The sequence below is a fragment of the Protopterus annectens genome, chromosome 4.part0 (genome assembly GCF_019279795.1).
Source record: "Protopterus annectens isolate FY-2018-M chromosome 4.part0, PAN1.0, whole genome shotgun sequence".
In the NCBI taxonomy this organism is placed as follows: Eukaryota; Metazoa; Chordata; order Ceratodontiformes; family Protopteridae; genus Protopterus; species Protopterus annectens.
The window spans coordinates 902,847,842-902,864,536 of record NC_056733.1 but is presented as its reverse complement, the minus strand read 5'-3'; the positions used below and the strand labels follow the sequence as shown (position 1 = coordinate 902,864,536).

The 16,695-nt window shown below is 46.0% G+C and overlaps 1 protein-coding gene across 1 annotated transcript in view; it reads left to right on the top strand.

The window, feature by feature from the left end:
• DEPDC5 (DEP domain containing 5, GATOR1 subcomplex subunit) overlaps positions 1 to 16,695 on the top strand; it is a 2,513,958-nt gene that overhangs the window by 2,225,769 nt on the left and 271,494 nt on the right. The window contains exon 39 of the mRNA XM_044068865.1: positions 5,636 to 5,805. Coding sequence (XP_043924800.1) covers positions 5,636 to 5,805 — 170 coding nt within the window. The remainder of the gene's footprint in view (positions 1 to 5,635; positions 5,806 to 16,695) is intronic.

The window sequence follows — 16,695 nt, the reverse complement described above, 5'->3', positions numbered from 1 at the left end:
TTGTTGCACTCACCAAGTTCACACTGTGCCTCCTGATGTACAGTGTGTGTTCCCATCTCTGTGAGCTGCACACTACCATATGTGGTCAGTGTTACACCAACCATGTTCACACTCTGCTTCTGATGTACAGTGTCTATTCCCATCTCAGTGACCTGCACATTATCAGGTGTGGTCAGTGTTATACCCAGCATGTTCACACTCTGCTTCCTGATGTACAGTGTGTATTCCCATCTCAGTGACCTGCAGAATACCAGGTGTGGTCAGTCTTACACCCACCATGTTCACACTCTGCTTCCTGATGTACAGTGTGTATTCCCATCTCAAGGACCTGCACACTACCATGTGCAGCCATTGTTACCCCACCATGTTCACACTCTATTTCCAGATGTACAGTGTGTTTTCCCATCTCCGTGACCTGCACACTACCAGGTGTGGCCAATGTTTCACCCACCATGTTCACACACTACCAGGTGTGGTCAGTGTTACACCCACCATGTTCGCACACTGCTTCCTGATGTACAGCGTGTGTTCCCAGCTCAGTGACCTACACACTTCCATGTGTGGTCAATTTTATATTCGAATTGTTCGCACTCTGCTTCTTGATGTACAGTGTGCATTCCCATCTCCGTTAACTACACACTACGAGGTGTGGTTATTGTTATACCCATGTTCACACTCTGCTTCCTGATGTACAGTGTGTGTTCTCATCTCGGAGACCTGCAATCTACCATGTGTGGCCATTGTTACACCCATGTTCACACACTGCTTCTTGATGTACATTGTGTGTTCCCATCTCATTTACCTGCACACTACCATGCGTGGCTGCTGTTACACCCACCATGTTCACACTCTGCTTCCTGATGTACTGTGTGTGTTCCCATTTCAGTGACCTGCACAGTACCAGATGTGGTCAATGTTACACCCATCATGTTCACACTCTGCTTCCTGATGTGCAGTGTGTATTCCCATCTTAGGGTCCTACACACTACCAGGTGTGGTCACTGTTGCATCCACTATGTTCACACTCTGCTTCCTGATGTGCATTGTATATTCCCATCTCAAGGTCCTGCACACTACCAGGTGTGACCATTGTTACACCCACCATGTTCACACTCTGCTTCCTGATGTACAGTGTGTGTTCTCATCTCGGAGACCTGCACACTACCATGTGTGGTCAGTGTTACACCCATCATGTTCATACACTGCTTCCTGATGCACAGTGTGTATTCCCATCTCAGTGACCTGCACACTACCAGGTGTGGCCATTGTTCATAGGTAGGAAATACGCTATCGGCCCTGGGGCCTATACAAGCCTAACCAAAAAGTACCCTGGCTTTTGCCAACCAAGAAAATTATTTTCCTGTGCACTGTCGAGCAGAGCCACAGAGGTGATCCCTGGGGTGAATTTCCAATTTCCCATCCAATCATCAATATTTTTCTTGAGTGCTAATGAGGAGCTATGTTTGATATAGATAGGTAGTTTATTCCAGAGTATGTGAAGTCTCTGGGACAGGAATCTATCTCTCCGGCATGTTCTGTTTATTGTGGAGACAAGGTTTAGGTCCCTAGAGTGTGTAGCTCAGAGGGATTGGGATTTCTTTAAGTGGAGCATGTCCACCAGCTCTGGGTTTGACATAGCTTTGTATGTTAGGCAGAGATCACCTCTGAGTAGGCGATATGCGACGGAGTAAAGCTGGAGTTTTTTGAGACGGTCTGCATAGGGCATCTGTTTGAGGCCGGTAATCCTCTTTGTGAGGTATTTCTGCAGCCTTTCCAGTTGTTGTAGATGGCTTTTGAGGTACATACCAAAAGGGGCGTTGTTCTCTGTAATGGGTCTAATGAGTGATGAGTAGAGGGGAACAATGACCTTTTTTTTTTCTGGATGAGAAACCTTTTCTGATGAGGTGTGCCACATAGAAGGATTTCCTGACTACTGTGGCGATGCGATTATCAAAGGATAGACTACTGTCCACCTGTGTCCCAAGGTCTCATCACACTTTCGGTGTTAAGTATACTACCGCCTATGTTGTAGTTCATGGGTACAGAGTTTTTACCAAAGGGTATGACAGTGCACTTTTTGACATTGAGCTTGAGGCCATGGCTTTGACACCAGGCATCTCTCTCAGTGAGGCCCTTTTGTAGGATGTCCACATCATTAGGAGTTTTGATTATGGCTCCTAGTTTACAGTCATCTGTGAACTTCGTTAGCCAAAGACCTTCTGTGTTAGCCTGTACTTTAGAGAAGTAGATACCAAACAGGAGAGGACCCAGGACTGAACCCTGTTGTACTCCACTTGTCACTGGTTTGAAGTCGGATTTGGAGTCTGCTACTTTCACAGTGTGGGTTCTGCCAGTGAGCCAATTGACAACCCATCTTGTGACATAGGGATTTATACCTAGTTTAGTGAGTTTATGTAATTCCAGAGTGGGGGATGGTGTTGAAAGCCTTGGCAAGATCTAGATAGGCTGTGTGAACCACCTTACCCTTGTCTACGGCTTTGGTGACTGCTTCAAAGAAGTCTATCAGGTTTAGGAGACATGATCTGCCTTTTACAAACCCGAACTGGGTGGGGTCCAGAGTTTGGAGATTACCAATGTCTTTGTTTATAAGTTCCATGATGATACGTTCCATGGCCTTGCAGATCAGGCTAATGGGGCGGTAGTTCCCAGTGTCTGTGGTGGCTCCCCCCTTGTGGAGTGGGATAACCATCGCTGTGCGCCATTCAGCAGGCACAAAGCCTGAGGTGAGGCTATGATTGAACATGGTACTTAAGTGGGGTACCAGTTCGTTCTGTAGTTTGTGTAGAATGCAGCCTGGGATGTTGTCTGGTCCCATGGATGCTGTGTTCTTGGCTTTGGAGAGTGTGGTTTTTACCTGTGCAGCCATGATTACAGGAACTTTGCATTCTTACAGTATGGAGATGGGCTCTTTAGGGGGTGAGAGGGGGGTAAAGTTAGCACTGAACCTATCTGCCAGGATGTTGCCAATATCAGTTGGGTCTGTATATTTAGTGCCATAGTGCTGTAACTCAGAGCAGATCTGAGTGTTGCCATTGAGATTCTTGACATAGCTGTAGAATGCTTTGTGGTTGTCTTTAGAATCAGTGGCAATTTTGTTTTCGTAACTAGCTTTGGAAGATTTTATCAGGGATCGCAGCTTCGTACTGAGGCTGACCAGGGAGCTCCTCCACTCATGGGATTTTACTCTCTTTTGCAACAGTTTCTTCCTTCGGTTTTGCAGTTTGTTTATGGCAGGGGACCACCAGATTGGCTTCCTATTTTTGGAGGATAGCATCTTGGTTCTGTTTGGGATAGCACGATCCATGCACTCATGTAAGTGCTTATAAAGTGCAATTGTGTAGGATTCAGTAGTTGTAACTGTATTGTTCATCTGCATGGGTGTCATGAAGTTCACCACCTCTGTCTTAAGAAGCATGAAGTTGGCTTTGGAGAAATGTTTTACCATGGTTTCCTTAATGGGGGGTGGGGGCAGGATGTGGATATCTAGGGAAATTAGCTTATGGTCGGATCGGACCAGTGAGGCGTTGACTTCAGGTGTGGTACACCGGTCACTCATGTTGGTAATGACTAGATCTAGGATATTGTTGCCCCTGGTGGGGGTGTGGATAAGTTGATCCAGGGCATTGGAGTTTATGAATTCCAGAAAGCGTTGAGCGAAGGAGTTGGTACATGAGTAGTTTTCCCAGTTAATGGTGGGGTAGTTGAAATCGCCCATTGTTAGGATGTTTGGTTGAACCCCAATATTTTCCAGTACATCAAGAAAAGAGGAGTGGGAATCCTGGGGCATGGTGAGTGATCTGTAGCAAGCTACAATTTGAATTGCAGTTTTGCCCAGAGTTAGTTGCACTCGGATAACCTCGGCTGCATTATGCTGAGCAACTAGCCTGGAGGTGTGGATATCCTTAATGAATATGGACACACCTCCACCTTTGGTGTTCCGGCCCACCATGTTCACCCTCTGCTTCCTGATGTACAATGTGTGTTCCCATTTCAGGGACCTGCACTCTACCATGTGTGGCCATTGTTACACCCACCGTGTTCACACACTGCTTCTTGATGTACAGTGTGTGTTCCCATCTCAGTTACCTGCACACTACCATGTGTGGCTGCTGTTACACCCACCATGTTCACACTCTGCTTGCTGATGTTTTGTGTGTGTTCCCATTTTAGTGACCTGCACACTACCTGATGTGGTCAGTGTTACACCCACCATGTTCACACTCTGCTTCCTGATGTGCAGTGTGTATTCCCATCTCAGGGTCCTGCACACTACCAGGTGTATTCAGTGTTGCAACCATCTATGTTCACACTCTGCTTCCTGATGTGCGTTGTGTATTCCCATCTCAGGGTCCTGCATACTACCAGGTGTGGCCATTGTTACACTCACCATGTTCCCACACTGCTTCCTGATCTACAGTGTGTGTTCCCATCTCAGTGACCTTCGCACTACCAGGTGTGGCCATTGTTACACCTACCATGCTCACACACTGCTTCCTGATGTACAGTGTGTGTTCCCATCTCAGGGACCTGCATACTGCCATATGTGGTTATTGTTACCCCCGCCATGTTCACTTTGTATCTCCACTCCCTTTTCAAGTCTGTGATTTTATATTCTGCTGTTTGATATGGTCATGTGGTTAAGCTTTTACTGTTGCATGGTATCTCCCTCACAGGGGAGCTGGAACTAGTTTCCTGCCCCCCTTGGTATCTCCCTCACAGGGGAGCTGGAACTAGTTTCCTGCCCCCCCAAACTGGTTAATCACAGCCTCTTTTAGTGACACTTGCTGTAGACTCGGAATATATGTAATACACATCCCCTGCCCCAGTAACCAAGGTGTACTGGTCTTAATGATCCTTTTCAGTCACAATCCATTTACAAAATTAACCAACGTTTGTCAACACTTTTTGAATAAGCCAATTACAGTAAGTTAAAAATGTAAGAACGTTTTCAGTATTTACAAAGTAAAATAGGTAGGATGAATGGTTTGCATATGAGTAAACTGTAGGCGTTAGGTAGTGTCTCTAAAGCAGGCACACATGGATTCCTTTTGCAGATGTCACCTACGATTATTTTTGAAAGTAGACATATTGTCAGAATTTCACCTCCAAAGTCTGCATTTTATTTATTGGAAAAGCCACCTTTCCTAAACTGAGTTAGAGCTAGTAGGTAGGTAGGCTGCGACTGTGACCGTTTTGTTCTGTATACTTGAGGAGTTGATGGCTGTGCACTCAGCCTTTCTTAAACTCAGTTTAGTAATCTAAGCATTATTTTAACCCCAAATGACAAGAAGCAAAGTCAGTAGAGAACACATTACCTTTTAGACTACAGGGTGTCTGCTGCACCGAACATGAGTGCTTTGGAAGTGTGTGGGCTTTGCTAGCCTGTACATATCTTGGCTTGGTGTTTGCCTTGTCCTGGACATTTACACACTGTACTGTATACACAGTGAGGTCGATCTGCTGTAGCTGGCTTTCTACTCTTTTAAAGTTTGCAGCTACATGTATGCATATTTTGTTTAATGTTTGTATGCATGCCCTTTCACACCTAACGTCTGCTTACTATTATTATTAGTACTATCAATATTATTTTTTTTTCTGTTGTGTAACTTTGTAGCTGCTACTGTGCCAGAACAGAAAACTGTGACCTTGGATGTGGATGTGAACAACCGCAGTGACCGGGTAGAGTGGTGCAGCTGCTATTACCATGGCAACTTCTCACTTAATGCAGCATTTGAAATCCGACTGCACTGGATGGCTGTCACAGCAGCTGTGCTGTTTGAAATGGTAAGATTTCTGAGTTCAGTACAACATTGAGAATTGATTTTATTCTGTGTATTGGCAGCACTAGAAATGAGAAGCTTAGAGAAAAAAAATGTTTTAAATGAATCGATGTTCATTTTTTCCTGGTGGGACCTCAGTCAGCAAGCCATACAGGCCAAATCCCTGCAGTGGTTAACACTGTCATGTGACATATCCTTTAGCAGGTACCACTGGGGATGGATCAAATATTGACTATTATATTTAGTGGTTATGATAATACCAATCAAAGGTTTACTGCCAGCTAGTTCAACATGAGAGGGGATATGACATTTGTCATGTTTTCACTTGCTCCTTTCCTACCTTAGGGGCTTCTTATTGAAAGGATAGCATACTGGCCACTTCATCCGATTGCTTTCTATAGATCCATCTTGTAGAATTATCACATCACAGAATCAGAACATTGTTTATTAAGATGGGCAGTCCCAGTCCTCACCTGTCTTCCCTAGACAGTGTCACTGCCATCCAACATAACAAGTCTTCAGTAGTCTCTGTAGAACATGTTGTCTCCCTCTTAACTGGACATTATAGGTGTCTGCATAGAGTACACTGGGAGCTCCACCCAGTCATTTCCTTTCCCACTGGTCGAACTGTAAAACTTGGATCTGACCTGTTAACAGTGTCAGTCTGTTTTTCTTGCAGAAAACAAAGGTGAGTTCCTTTTGCTAGTTTTTTCCCACTATTTCCTTGAAAATAGAAAAGCTATCGCAACAGATCTCCTTCCATATCAGTTTTACAGTATTCTTCACGGAAGGGATCTCCTGCCAAGGATAGCCCTTTGTTCAGCCACTGTACCAAAGTCTTTAGATCTTATAGACACCTTATCCTGGCTAGGATAGCCCTGTGTCCAGCCACTATACCAAAGCATTTAGATCTTATAGGCTGCCTTATGTTACACATATGCTCCCCACATAGGGCATAAAGGTGATGTACGGATGCATGTACTCAGAACTTCTTTGCTGCCAGTCCGAATGTCGTTATCGAATGTTGGTCTGAATGCCCTTCTGCTGTGCTGGTTACCAAGCCATTTTCATATGTGCCCCATTAAGTTTCTTTATTTTTTCATTTTGTTTGTGTTCATGTCGTCCAAGAAGGAAAAATGTCATTGTGGGAGACAGATTACGTATAGAAACCATCATGACCTTGACCAGTGTCTTTTTTGCCTAAGTCATTCCCATGACCACACACAGTGCTGTAGCTGTCAAGCATCTGCCCCCAAGACATTCTGTAGGCACTTATCTTCTCTCTGTCTATATACATTGAGAAACAATGCCTTAAATTGTTGGCGTAGCGTGCTTTGGCAGAATCCTTCCATCCTGAGAACAGATGTCTTCTAAGAAGGTCAGGAAGTCTAGGCCTGATCCTGTTGCTGTCCTGCCTCCTCCGGGCATCTCTCTAAAAGCTAGTGAAAGCCCTGATGACTGTCCGATGCTTGCATCAGATTCCTCTGCCATGACCCTGTCAGAGGCCGGCAAGGATCCGTGTTTTCACATGTTCACAGAGGCTTTTCAAACATCTGTTCCAAACATTGAGGGGGAGCCATGTCTGATTATTTCCAAGGGATTGAGGGGGATTCCTTAAATTTTAGTCCAGGAGGAGATTCCTGGTGTGCTTGGTGAATCTCAACAAGGGTCATTAGGGTAGACATCCCACTTAAGAAAAAACAAAAGACAAAGCATATTATTCTGTTGCTAAAACCCCCCAGCGTGAATGGCAGGATTTTACTCAAGGGTGGTTCATTGCCATGATAGCATTGAAGCCTCCCCAGGAGGTCTTACTCCCTGCTTCTCCCAGGAATATACACTCTTGTTAAGAGGACAAGGGAACCAGATTGCTCATATGAGGACCTAGATTCTGGGGAGGAATCCCTGGCTTACTCCTCTCGCATCCCTTCTCCTCTAGAATATGGCTCAGAGGAAGAAGATTCTTTGAGCCTGGACTCACCCTTGGAAAAATTATCCTTTGTGGATTCAATTGCTCATATGCTGGAGTTCTTTAGGTGAGATTGCTCCCAGATCTCTGACATCCAAAATAGGTACTATGAGCATTTACAAATGGAGGTACCTAAGCCGTCTGCAGATATTCTTCGTGTCACACTGTTGCAGTCATCACTTGTGGGATTAGCCCTGCTGTGTAGCCCTTGTCTGGCCCGAATACCAGAATAAAGGATTTCCCTCCTGCACCGGCTGTGTAGGTGCAGAAACTGACATCAGGTCATCAAGGCTGTAAAAAGAGACAGCCGACATCATTACATCAGTCTTTCTTGCAGTGGAGGCCGAAGCAAGAGCAGTTTCGCAAGTACGTCTGTCAGCCATTGCCAGAGTGAGGGAGAAATCATCTAAAGCTAAGTACCTCACTGGGGACCCTTTTCTTGCTTTTATCTGATGTCAGAGAAAGTCAGTAATTGTCTCAGTTGTGGAAAACAGATCCCACACTGAGACTTTCATTCCCTCTGTGTCACCTGCCTAGGCCTAGACCACGACGTCCCTGGATGTCGGTTCTGTGCCCTGTTCAATGCTAGAACTATTAGATGTAGAGTTGAAATTGTAGCTAAACACTTCGGCGATTCTTTGTCTCATCGCAGTATGGCGTCAGTCAGGCTGTGGAATTACCTAGAAAAAAGAAAGATAAAGAAAAGGAAAGGCCTCAGAAAGCTAGGCCCGCAGATGACTCCAGTCTGAAGTCACCCAGCTTTCCTCTTCCTTCAGTTGCTGAACTCTGTGAGGTACCTTTGCAGGCCCTGACACCAGCCGAGGAACCGTTGCAGGCCTTTCCCAAGATCTGTTTGGAGTCTGGTACACCGCCAGGTCCATCCTCTCCTGCCAGGACGTTGGCTTTCAGTCATGCGGTTGGGTCCGGAGCTGTTTTGCAGGCACTGGCTTTCGCAGAGACAGTACCGATGACTGATGCCAGGCAGAGACCAATGACCACAGCGCCAGTTAAGCTAACCTTGTATAAAGCCTCTGAATCCTCTAGGCATAAGACTAAGAATACCTCTAAAAAGACCCCATCACACAAACCCAGTCTCCGACTACATTCCTCCCAGCCTGCCATGCAGTCCTAGGAGCTGCTCAGAATGGCAGAGGATTTAATTGCTTTAATTAGAGGAAGACAAACTACCTAAGCCACTTCAGCTAAAAGGAAGAGAGACACTTCGCCTCAGGTTCTTTCTGACCAGGACTCAGAAGAATTAGGACTAGAAGACTCTGAAACTAAAGAACAGACATTTGCAGCTTTTGAGGATTCTAATGCTCAAGACCATATTCCTGCTGCCACCACTCCCGAGGACCTCTCTTTCAGGGAAACTGTAAATTCCCTCAGAGAACATTTCCAGTGGGAGGTGCAGGATTACCCTCAGTCGAAGAGACTGAGAGAGTTCCTTGACCTGCCTCAGCATAAACCCCTGGGCATTCCCCCTATCCTGGATGTGGTGGAAGATGTCTTTCTGAAGTCTTCTCGCACCTCTGACTCACTCCTACCTGCCCCCCAGGAAGCCAGACAGATATTATAGGGTGCAAGACACCCACAAGTATCTCTTCAAAAATCCATCAGCTGACCCAGAGGTCATTACTCAGGGTCCTAAGGGGGCTAGGGCTAGTTCTTCTAACCAGCTGGCAAAGAGAGCAGAGCCTTAGCTAGATTAGGCAAAAAAGGCTATACTTCGGCTACCCTAGCCATTTGGGCCCTGAATTGCCAATTCCATATGTTGAAATACCAGCAAAATGTACTGGAATTACTAAAACAGAAAATTTCAATTGTATCAGACAGCAGTACTACCAGGGAACTAACGGATCTTATAATGTCCAGCTCCCAGGTAGCCAAACATTCCCTGCATTGTGGTTTTGATGCCTTGGAGGCTTCCAGCAGGGCCGCAGTCACTGGCTCTGTGATCAGAAGGCATGCCTTGTTAAGGGATCAGTCTTTGCTTGACCAGGTAAAGTCCAAATTGTTAAGATGCCCCTCTGGATAAGGACCAGCTGTCTGGGCCCAAAGCTAAGGAGGTTATCAAGAAAATGGAAGAGAGGGCCAAGTCTATGCAGACTGTGAAGGATTTCTTGCAGGTTCAGCCTCCCAGGTTCAGCATTGATCCTTTCCTACTCAAACAAAACCCGTCCAGAGGAAAGCATGCAGGGACAGACCAACCAGGCACCAGTCACACGCCCAACAGAAATCCGGACAATGGACCACTGCACCGCCTAGGCAGGGGAGTTCTAAGCCCCCTCCCTTCTCCAAGGACTGTCAGTGACTCTACTCCCCTTCTGCCCCACAACCCCCCAGAGAAACTAGGAAGAAGACTTTTCCTCTTCTTCGAGAATTGGCAGGCTATCACCTCAGATCTATGGGTCCTAAAAATTATTACCAGTGGGTACGCATTCTCTTTCAAAAAAAGCCCCAGACATTCAGACTTTCCAGACGTACCAGCAAATCAGAGGGCAGAAGCCATCTGTCAAATAAAAAGCTTTATGCCCAAGATGATAAGGAACCTTTACTAAAGCAACAGGCCGGAAAAGGGTTTTATTCAAGACTGTTCCTGGTACCCAGAAAGGAGGGCACCTGGCGCCCATTTGAGACCTATCCACTCTTAATCTGTCCCTCCTGGTACCAAAATTCAGAATGCTGACCTTACACAAACTCTTACCCAATGTTGATGCCACATGCCTGGCTAGTGACCCTAGAAGTGAAGGATGTCTACCTCCATATCCCCATAAGGAAGTCCTGCAGGAGTTTCCTACGCTTCAGGGCAGGCTCACAACGCTTTCAGTTCTCTGCTCTGCCCTTTGGCTTATCCACTGCTCCCAGAGTCTTTACCAAGTGATTGGCCCCTGTCATTGCCTTTTGCAGACAGAAGGGCATTCAGATTTACCCCTACCTGGACAACTGCCTCATTCAGGCAGACACCAAGGAAAGACCCCTTCAGGACCTCACTTTTGTTCAAACCCTCCTATCCTCCCTGGGCTTTACTATCAACCAAGAGAAGTCCCAATTCCTACCCACAAGAAGGTTAACCTTCCTGGGAGCTCTTCTGGACACAATCAAACAGCCTCCCTCCCTCAGGAGAAGCAGAGATTCCTCCATTCATACTTTACACAGCTGGCCCGCAGGACCCACCTCACAGCAAGGAAATTCCTGCAAGTGCTGGGGTACATGGCCTCCTGCATTCTGCTGGTACCCTTAGCCAGACTACACATGAGGAAACTACAATGGCACCTCAGGAACCTCTGGTGCCAGCACTCACAGTCACTAGAACACCAGCTACCCCTGATTACTTGCCTAAAGAAGGAGCTTTTATGGTGCGCAGAGGCATGTACCCTGACTAAGGGCCTGCCCTTTATCATTCTCCCACAGGGCTAGACCATCACTACAGATGCCTCAGACACAGCCTGGGAGGCACATCAAGGAAGTATGTGCACTCAGGGCATTTGGGAACAAGAGGTTCAGGGCCTCTATATCAGCCTAAAAGAGATGGTTGGCAGTGCACCGGGCAATCCTGGCCTTCAAAGAACACCTGACACCAGGAGTGCTCCTAATCAAGACAGGCAATACAACAGTAATGTGGAACACAACAAGCAGGGTGGAACTCACTCTTACCCTCTATGTCACCTGGCTATGCAAATCTGACTGTCAGCCTCAAATCTGGGACTACACCTGTTAGCTCAATATATCCCAGGGAAACAAAACACCCTGGCAGATCAGCTAAGCAGTTGCCACTCATGGGGATCCAGGAGGCTTCTGCTTAGCTGATCTGCCAGGGTGTTTTGTTTCCCTGGGATATATTGAGCTAACCTTCCTCAACTATCACACAAAACTGGGAGATCCCGGATGTAGACCTGTTTGCAACCCCAGAAAAGCATCAGCTAACCAAGTTCTGCTCCAGAGAGTTCCATCTAGAAGCATGGAGGGTGGACGCCCTATCCTCCCACTGGAAACCTGTTTGTGTACGCCCCCCCGCCCCTGATCCCCAGGGTACTCCTCAAGATCAGGGAGGAAGGATCAAAGGTTGTTCTCATTGCTCCAGACTGACCCAGACAGCACTGGTACCCCTTGCTCCTCAGTCTGGCCAAACAGCCTCCCATGAACCTGCGTCTCTCAAAAAGCCTTCTAACTTAGGAGAAAGGGACGGTACTGCACCCAAACCTTCCTACCCTCAAGCTCTCCACATGGCTGATACCCCAAAAGCGGATGACAAAACAGCCTTCAGCAGGCAGGTTTTAAACATTATCAAGGAGGCTAGAGAACCCAGCACCAGGAAATCCTACTCAACCAGATGGGAAAGCTTTACTATCTGGTGCCACAGCAAGGCCATCAGCAGCTCCCATGCCACATTGCCATTGGTTCTGGACTACCTGGCAGAACTCCTGGAACAGGGAGTGTCTTACTCTTCCATCAAGATGCATGTCTCGGCTATTTCTGCCTTTGTCCAGTCAAATCCACCTATTTTTTCTCAACATTTGTTAAAAATGTTCCTTAGGGGGGTGGCACACATCAAACCACCCCGGAGACCACCTGCTCCACCTTGGGATTTAAACCTTGTCCTGGAAAAATTGACTTTACCTCCTTTTGACCCAGCTGCTTCAGCTGACCTGAAGTACCTCTCTTGGAAAACTGCATTCTTGCTGGTCATCACCTCAGCCAGGAGAGTTTCTGAACTCCAGGCCCTTATGGCCACTCAGCCATTCATTATTTTCCATGCTGACAGCTTGTCTCTCAGGGCCAACCCCTCCTTTATGCCTAAAGTGGTCTCGGAGGTTACCCTCAACCAGGCCATCCATCTCCCTACTGTCTTTCCCAGTCACCAAAATAAAGGGGAAAGAATTTTGCATACCCTTGACTTACACAGACAATTAAGATATTAACTGGATAGGAACAAATCAGTCAGGAAAACTGACCAGCTTCTGGTTTCCTTTGCTCCTGGGGCAGAGAAGGAAGCCCATTTCCAAACAGACCATTTCTAAATAGATCTCTCATTGCATCAATTTCTGCTACTCCTTTCATGGAAAGAGTCCTCCCAAATCTATCAGATCTCATTCCACTAGGGCAGCCTGTACTTCCACTGCCTTCCAGAGAGGGGTTCCAACTAAGGATATTTTGGAAGCTGCCACCTGGGCATCCATCCACACATTCACCAAGCACTTTCAGCTGGCTACATTCTCCAAAACCAGGGGAGCCTTTGCATCTGCAGTCCTGCATGGCAGACTGGCATCCCCTTAATAGGCTGCTTACCTTTAAATCCTATATTCCTTCTTCCACCCTTTTTTCTCAGCTTTGGGAATCCTCCCACAAGTGATGACTGAAACAGTGAAACACGAAGAACACAGTACAGATGTTCTTCGTGTTTCACTGTTGCAGTCATTACTTTTGGGTAATCTGCTGTCAGGTTGCCCTCAGTCGGCCTGATTAACAAATTCTTGGGTCCTGCGTTGGTTGCTTTCCCTTCTTCCATGATGTCAGGTCGTCAGGGGTATAAAACATGCAGCCGACGCCATTACATCAGTCTTTCTTGCCGTGTGGTGCCTGAAGCAGAAGCAGTTCGTAAGTGCCAGTCGGCCGACTCCTGAAATTTTCATTTTCGAGTTTTAGAACCAAAGTCTTCAACTTAAAGCTAAGTACCCTGTTGGGGAAACTTTTTCTTGCTCCTTACCAATGTCAGTAAAAGTTAATAATTGCATTACTTGTGGAAAGCAAATACCTCCTAAAGATTTTCACTTGTACTGTATTCCTTGCCTAGGCCCTGACCACGACGTACCTTGCTGTCAGTTTTGTGCTTTATTTAATCAGCGCACTATCCGTCATTGGTACATTTTTGCCTCTAAATATTTCAGTTCTCGGTTTAATTATCCAGAAATGACGTCTCTTGGCCATCTGACTACCGGGATTTTGAAAAAAACGCAAAGATAAAGACAGAGACAGGCCATTGAGGTCCAAAACTGCCGACGACGCTTCTCCTAAGCCAGTTCGCCGGTACTCAGTGAGGTGCTTTCGCAGCCCCTGATACCCACTACTTCTGACTTGCAGGCCTCTACTGAGACCCATTCAGAGTCCGGTATGCCGCGAGATACTTCACCTATGCAACCCATGTCTCTACCTTGGATGGGTCCGGAGCCGCTGTGCAGGCACCGGCTTCTGAGGGTGTATTCAGGCCTACAGACTTGCATATTAAACCGACTCCACCTTCAATACTAAGGCCTAAATCTCAATCTATGTCTAAATAATAGATGCCCAGGCCACATGTTCCGGCCCCTATGCCTAAAAAACAAATTATCAAAATGGCTGAAGATCTAATAACTCTAATCAGGGGTAGTCAACCCCCCCCCCCCCCTTCTAAGAGTCCTAGGGCTGAGCTTGACTATGAATCTTGTGATCAGGACTCTCTTTCTTCTGACTCTTCTAATGACCTGGATTTGTCCATACCTACTTATGAGGATTCTGATGCAGTGGATTCCATTCCCTCTGCTCCCCCCCCCCCCCCGAGGATTTTTCTTTTGGGGAAACTTTACATACCTTAAGGGAGCATTTCCACTAGGAAAGTCAGGCATTTTCTGATTCAAAAAAGAGGCTTAGGGATTTCCTCCTTCTACCTCAGCATAGGCCTTTGGCTATACCTCCTGTACTAGACATTGTTGCTGATGTGTTTTCAGGATCCAGTTTGGCCCCTGATTCCCTGCCCTCCATCTCCTAGTAAACCTGACAGATACTACAGGGTTCCTGAGTCCCACAAGTTCCTTTTCAAAAATCCTGTTGCAGATCCTGAAACCATTTCTCAGGGGCATAAGGGCATTAAGGCTTCTACTGCTAAAAATCCTACCCCTTCTGATAGAGACTCCAGGGCGCTGGATAGATGGGGTAAAAAGGTTTATACTTCTGCAACCTTGGCAATCAGGTCTTTAAACTGCCAATTTCATATGTTAAAATATCAACAACATATTATTGGACTGTTTAAACAGAAAATGATGTTGATTTCTGACTGTGTGGAAAATAAAGATTTACAGGGTTTATTGCATTCTGCTGAACAAGTTGGAAAACGTACTTTGCAATGTGGTTTTGATTCTTTAGAGGCCTCTTGCAGGGCTGCTGTTACTGGGTCTGTGCTTAAAAGGCATGCTTGGCTTAAGGAGCAATCTCTGCCTGATCATGTTAAAGTGAAATTGTTGGATGCTCCTTTAAATCAGGACTGCCTGTTTGGCAATAAGGCTGAAGAAGTTTTAAAAAAGATGGAAGATAAAGTTAAATCTATGCAAACTGTAAAAGATTTCTTACAAGTGTAACCTCCAAGATTTAGTAGGCACTGGCCTAATAAGAATTGGTCCTTTCCAGCTCCATCCAGATCCTCTCAGGCCAAACCCAGACACACCAAAAGCACCAGGTTTCAGTCCCAGGGGACTCTCAGAACTAAGCAATGGGGGGCCTCCACTTCCAAATCTGGAAATAACAAGACACCCCCTATGGTAAACAGTCTCAATGACTTTCCTTTAAAATTACCAAGCACTTACCTTTTAGCCACTCCTTTGGGGAGAAAGATTGCTCTTCATGCAAAAAACTGGGATCTCATAACCCAGGACAAATGGGTTTTAAATATAGTGTCCCAGGGATACAGATTTCATTTCCACACGTTGCCAACACCAAAAGGGTGGCCAGACCTGCCCCCAAATCAGTGGGCAGAGGCTCAAAAACAAGTACTTTCCCTCTTAAAAATGGGGGCTATCCAACCGGTACCAGACCAGGAAAAGGGACAAGGTTTCTATTCCAGGGTTTCCTTGTACCCAGAAAAGACAAATCATGGCATCCAATTCTGGACCTGTCTACTCTAAACACCTTTCTGAACATTCTAAAATTCAAGATGCTAACTCTTCACCAGTTACTTCTTATGCTAGGCAGAGATGCCTGGTTGGCAACTCTAGATTTAAAAGAAGCATACCTGCACATCCCAATCAGGGAATCTTGTAGAAGATACCTACGCTTCACAGCAGGCTACTTGCATTATCAGTTCTCTGCACTGCCCTTTGGCTTGTCTACTGCACCCAGGGTATTCACAAAGTGCCTGGCTCCAGTAATTGCATTTTGCAGGCAAAGAAATATTCAGATATATCCATACCTGGATGATTGTCTAATTCAGGCAGAAAACCAGGGCATTCTTCTAAAACATCTGGCGTTTATAAAAAAAAAAGGGTTCTGACTTGTCTGGGGTACACCATAAATGAAAAGAAATCACAAATGGTACCCTCTCAACAGATTACATTCCTGGGTGCAAGCTTGAATACAACTGCCCAGATGGCTTTCCTCACGCCAGAGAAGCAAATTAATTTGGTAACTTACTTCACACAAGTGGCCACAAAAACCCTGCTATATCTGCAAGACAAATACTACAAGCCTTTGGGTTCATGGGCTCCTGCATTCTTCTAATTCCATATGCAAGACTGCATATGAGGAAACTACAGTGGTATCTAAAAAGTCTATGGAGTCAACATTGTCACAGCCTGGAAACAATGATTCCTATCATACCTTGCCTATGCCTGGAGTTCTTATGGTGGACAGAACTAAATTTCGAAGAAAATCTGAACAGTTGCTAGTAGCATTTGCTGCTGGGGCAGAGGGGAAGGCTATTTCAAAACAAACCATTTCTAAGTGAATAAGCCATTGCATTCATTTTTGCTGTAAGCACCATGGAAAACCTATCCCCCAGGGGATCAGATCTCATTCCACCAGGGCTGCATCTACTTTTGCAGCCTTTCTCAGAGGTGTTCCTACCAAGGATATTCTAGAAGCTGCTACCTGGAGTTCTGTACATACTTTCACCAAGCATTATCATTTACCATTATTTTCTAAATCCAGAGCTGGCTTTGCCACTGCTGTCTTGCAGGG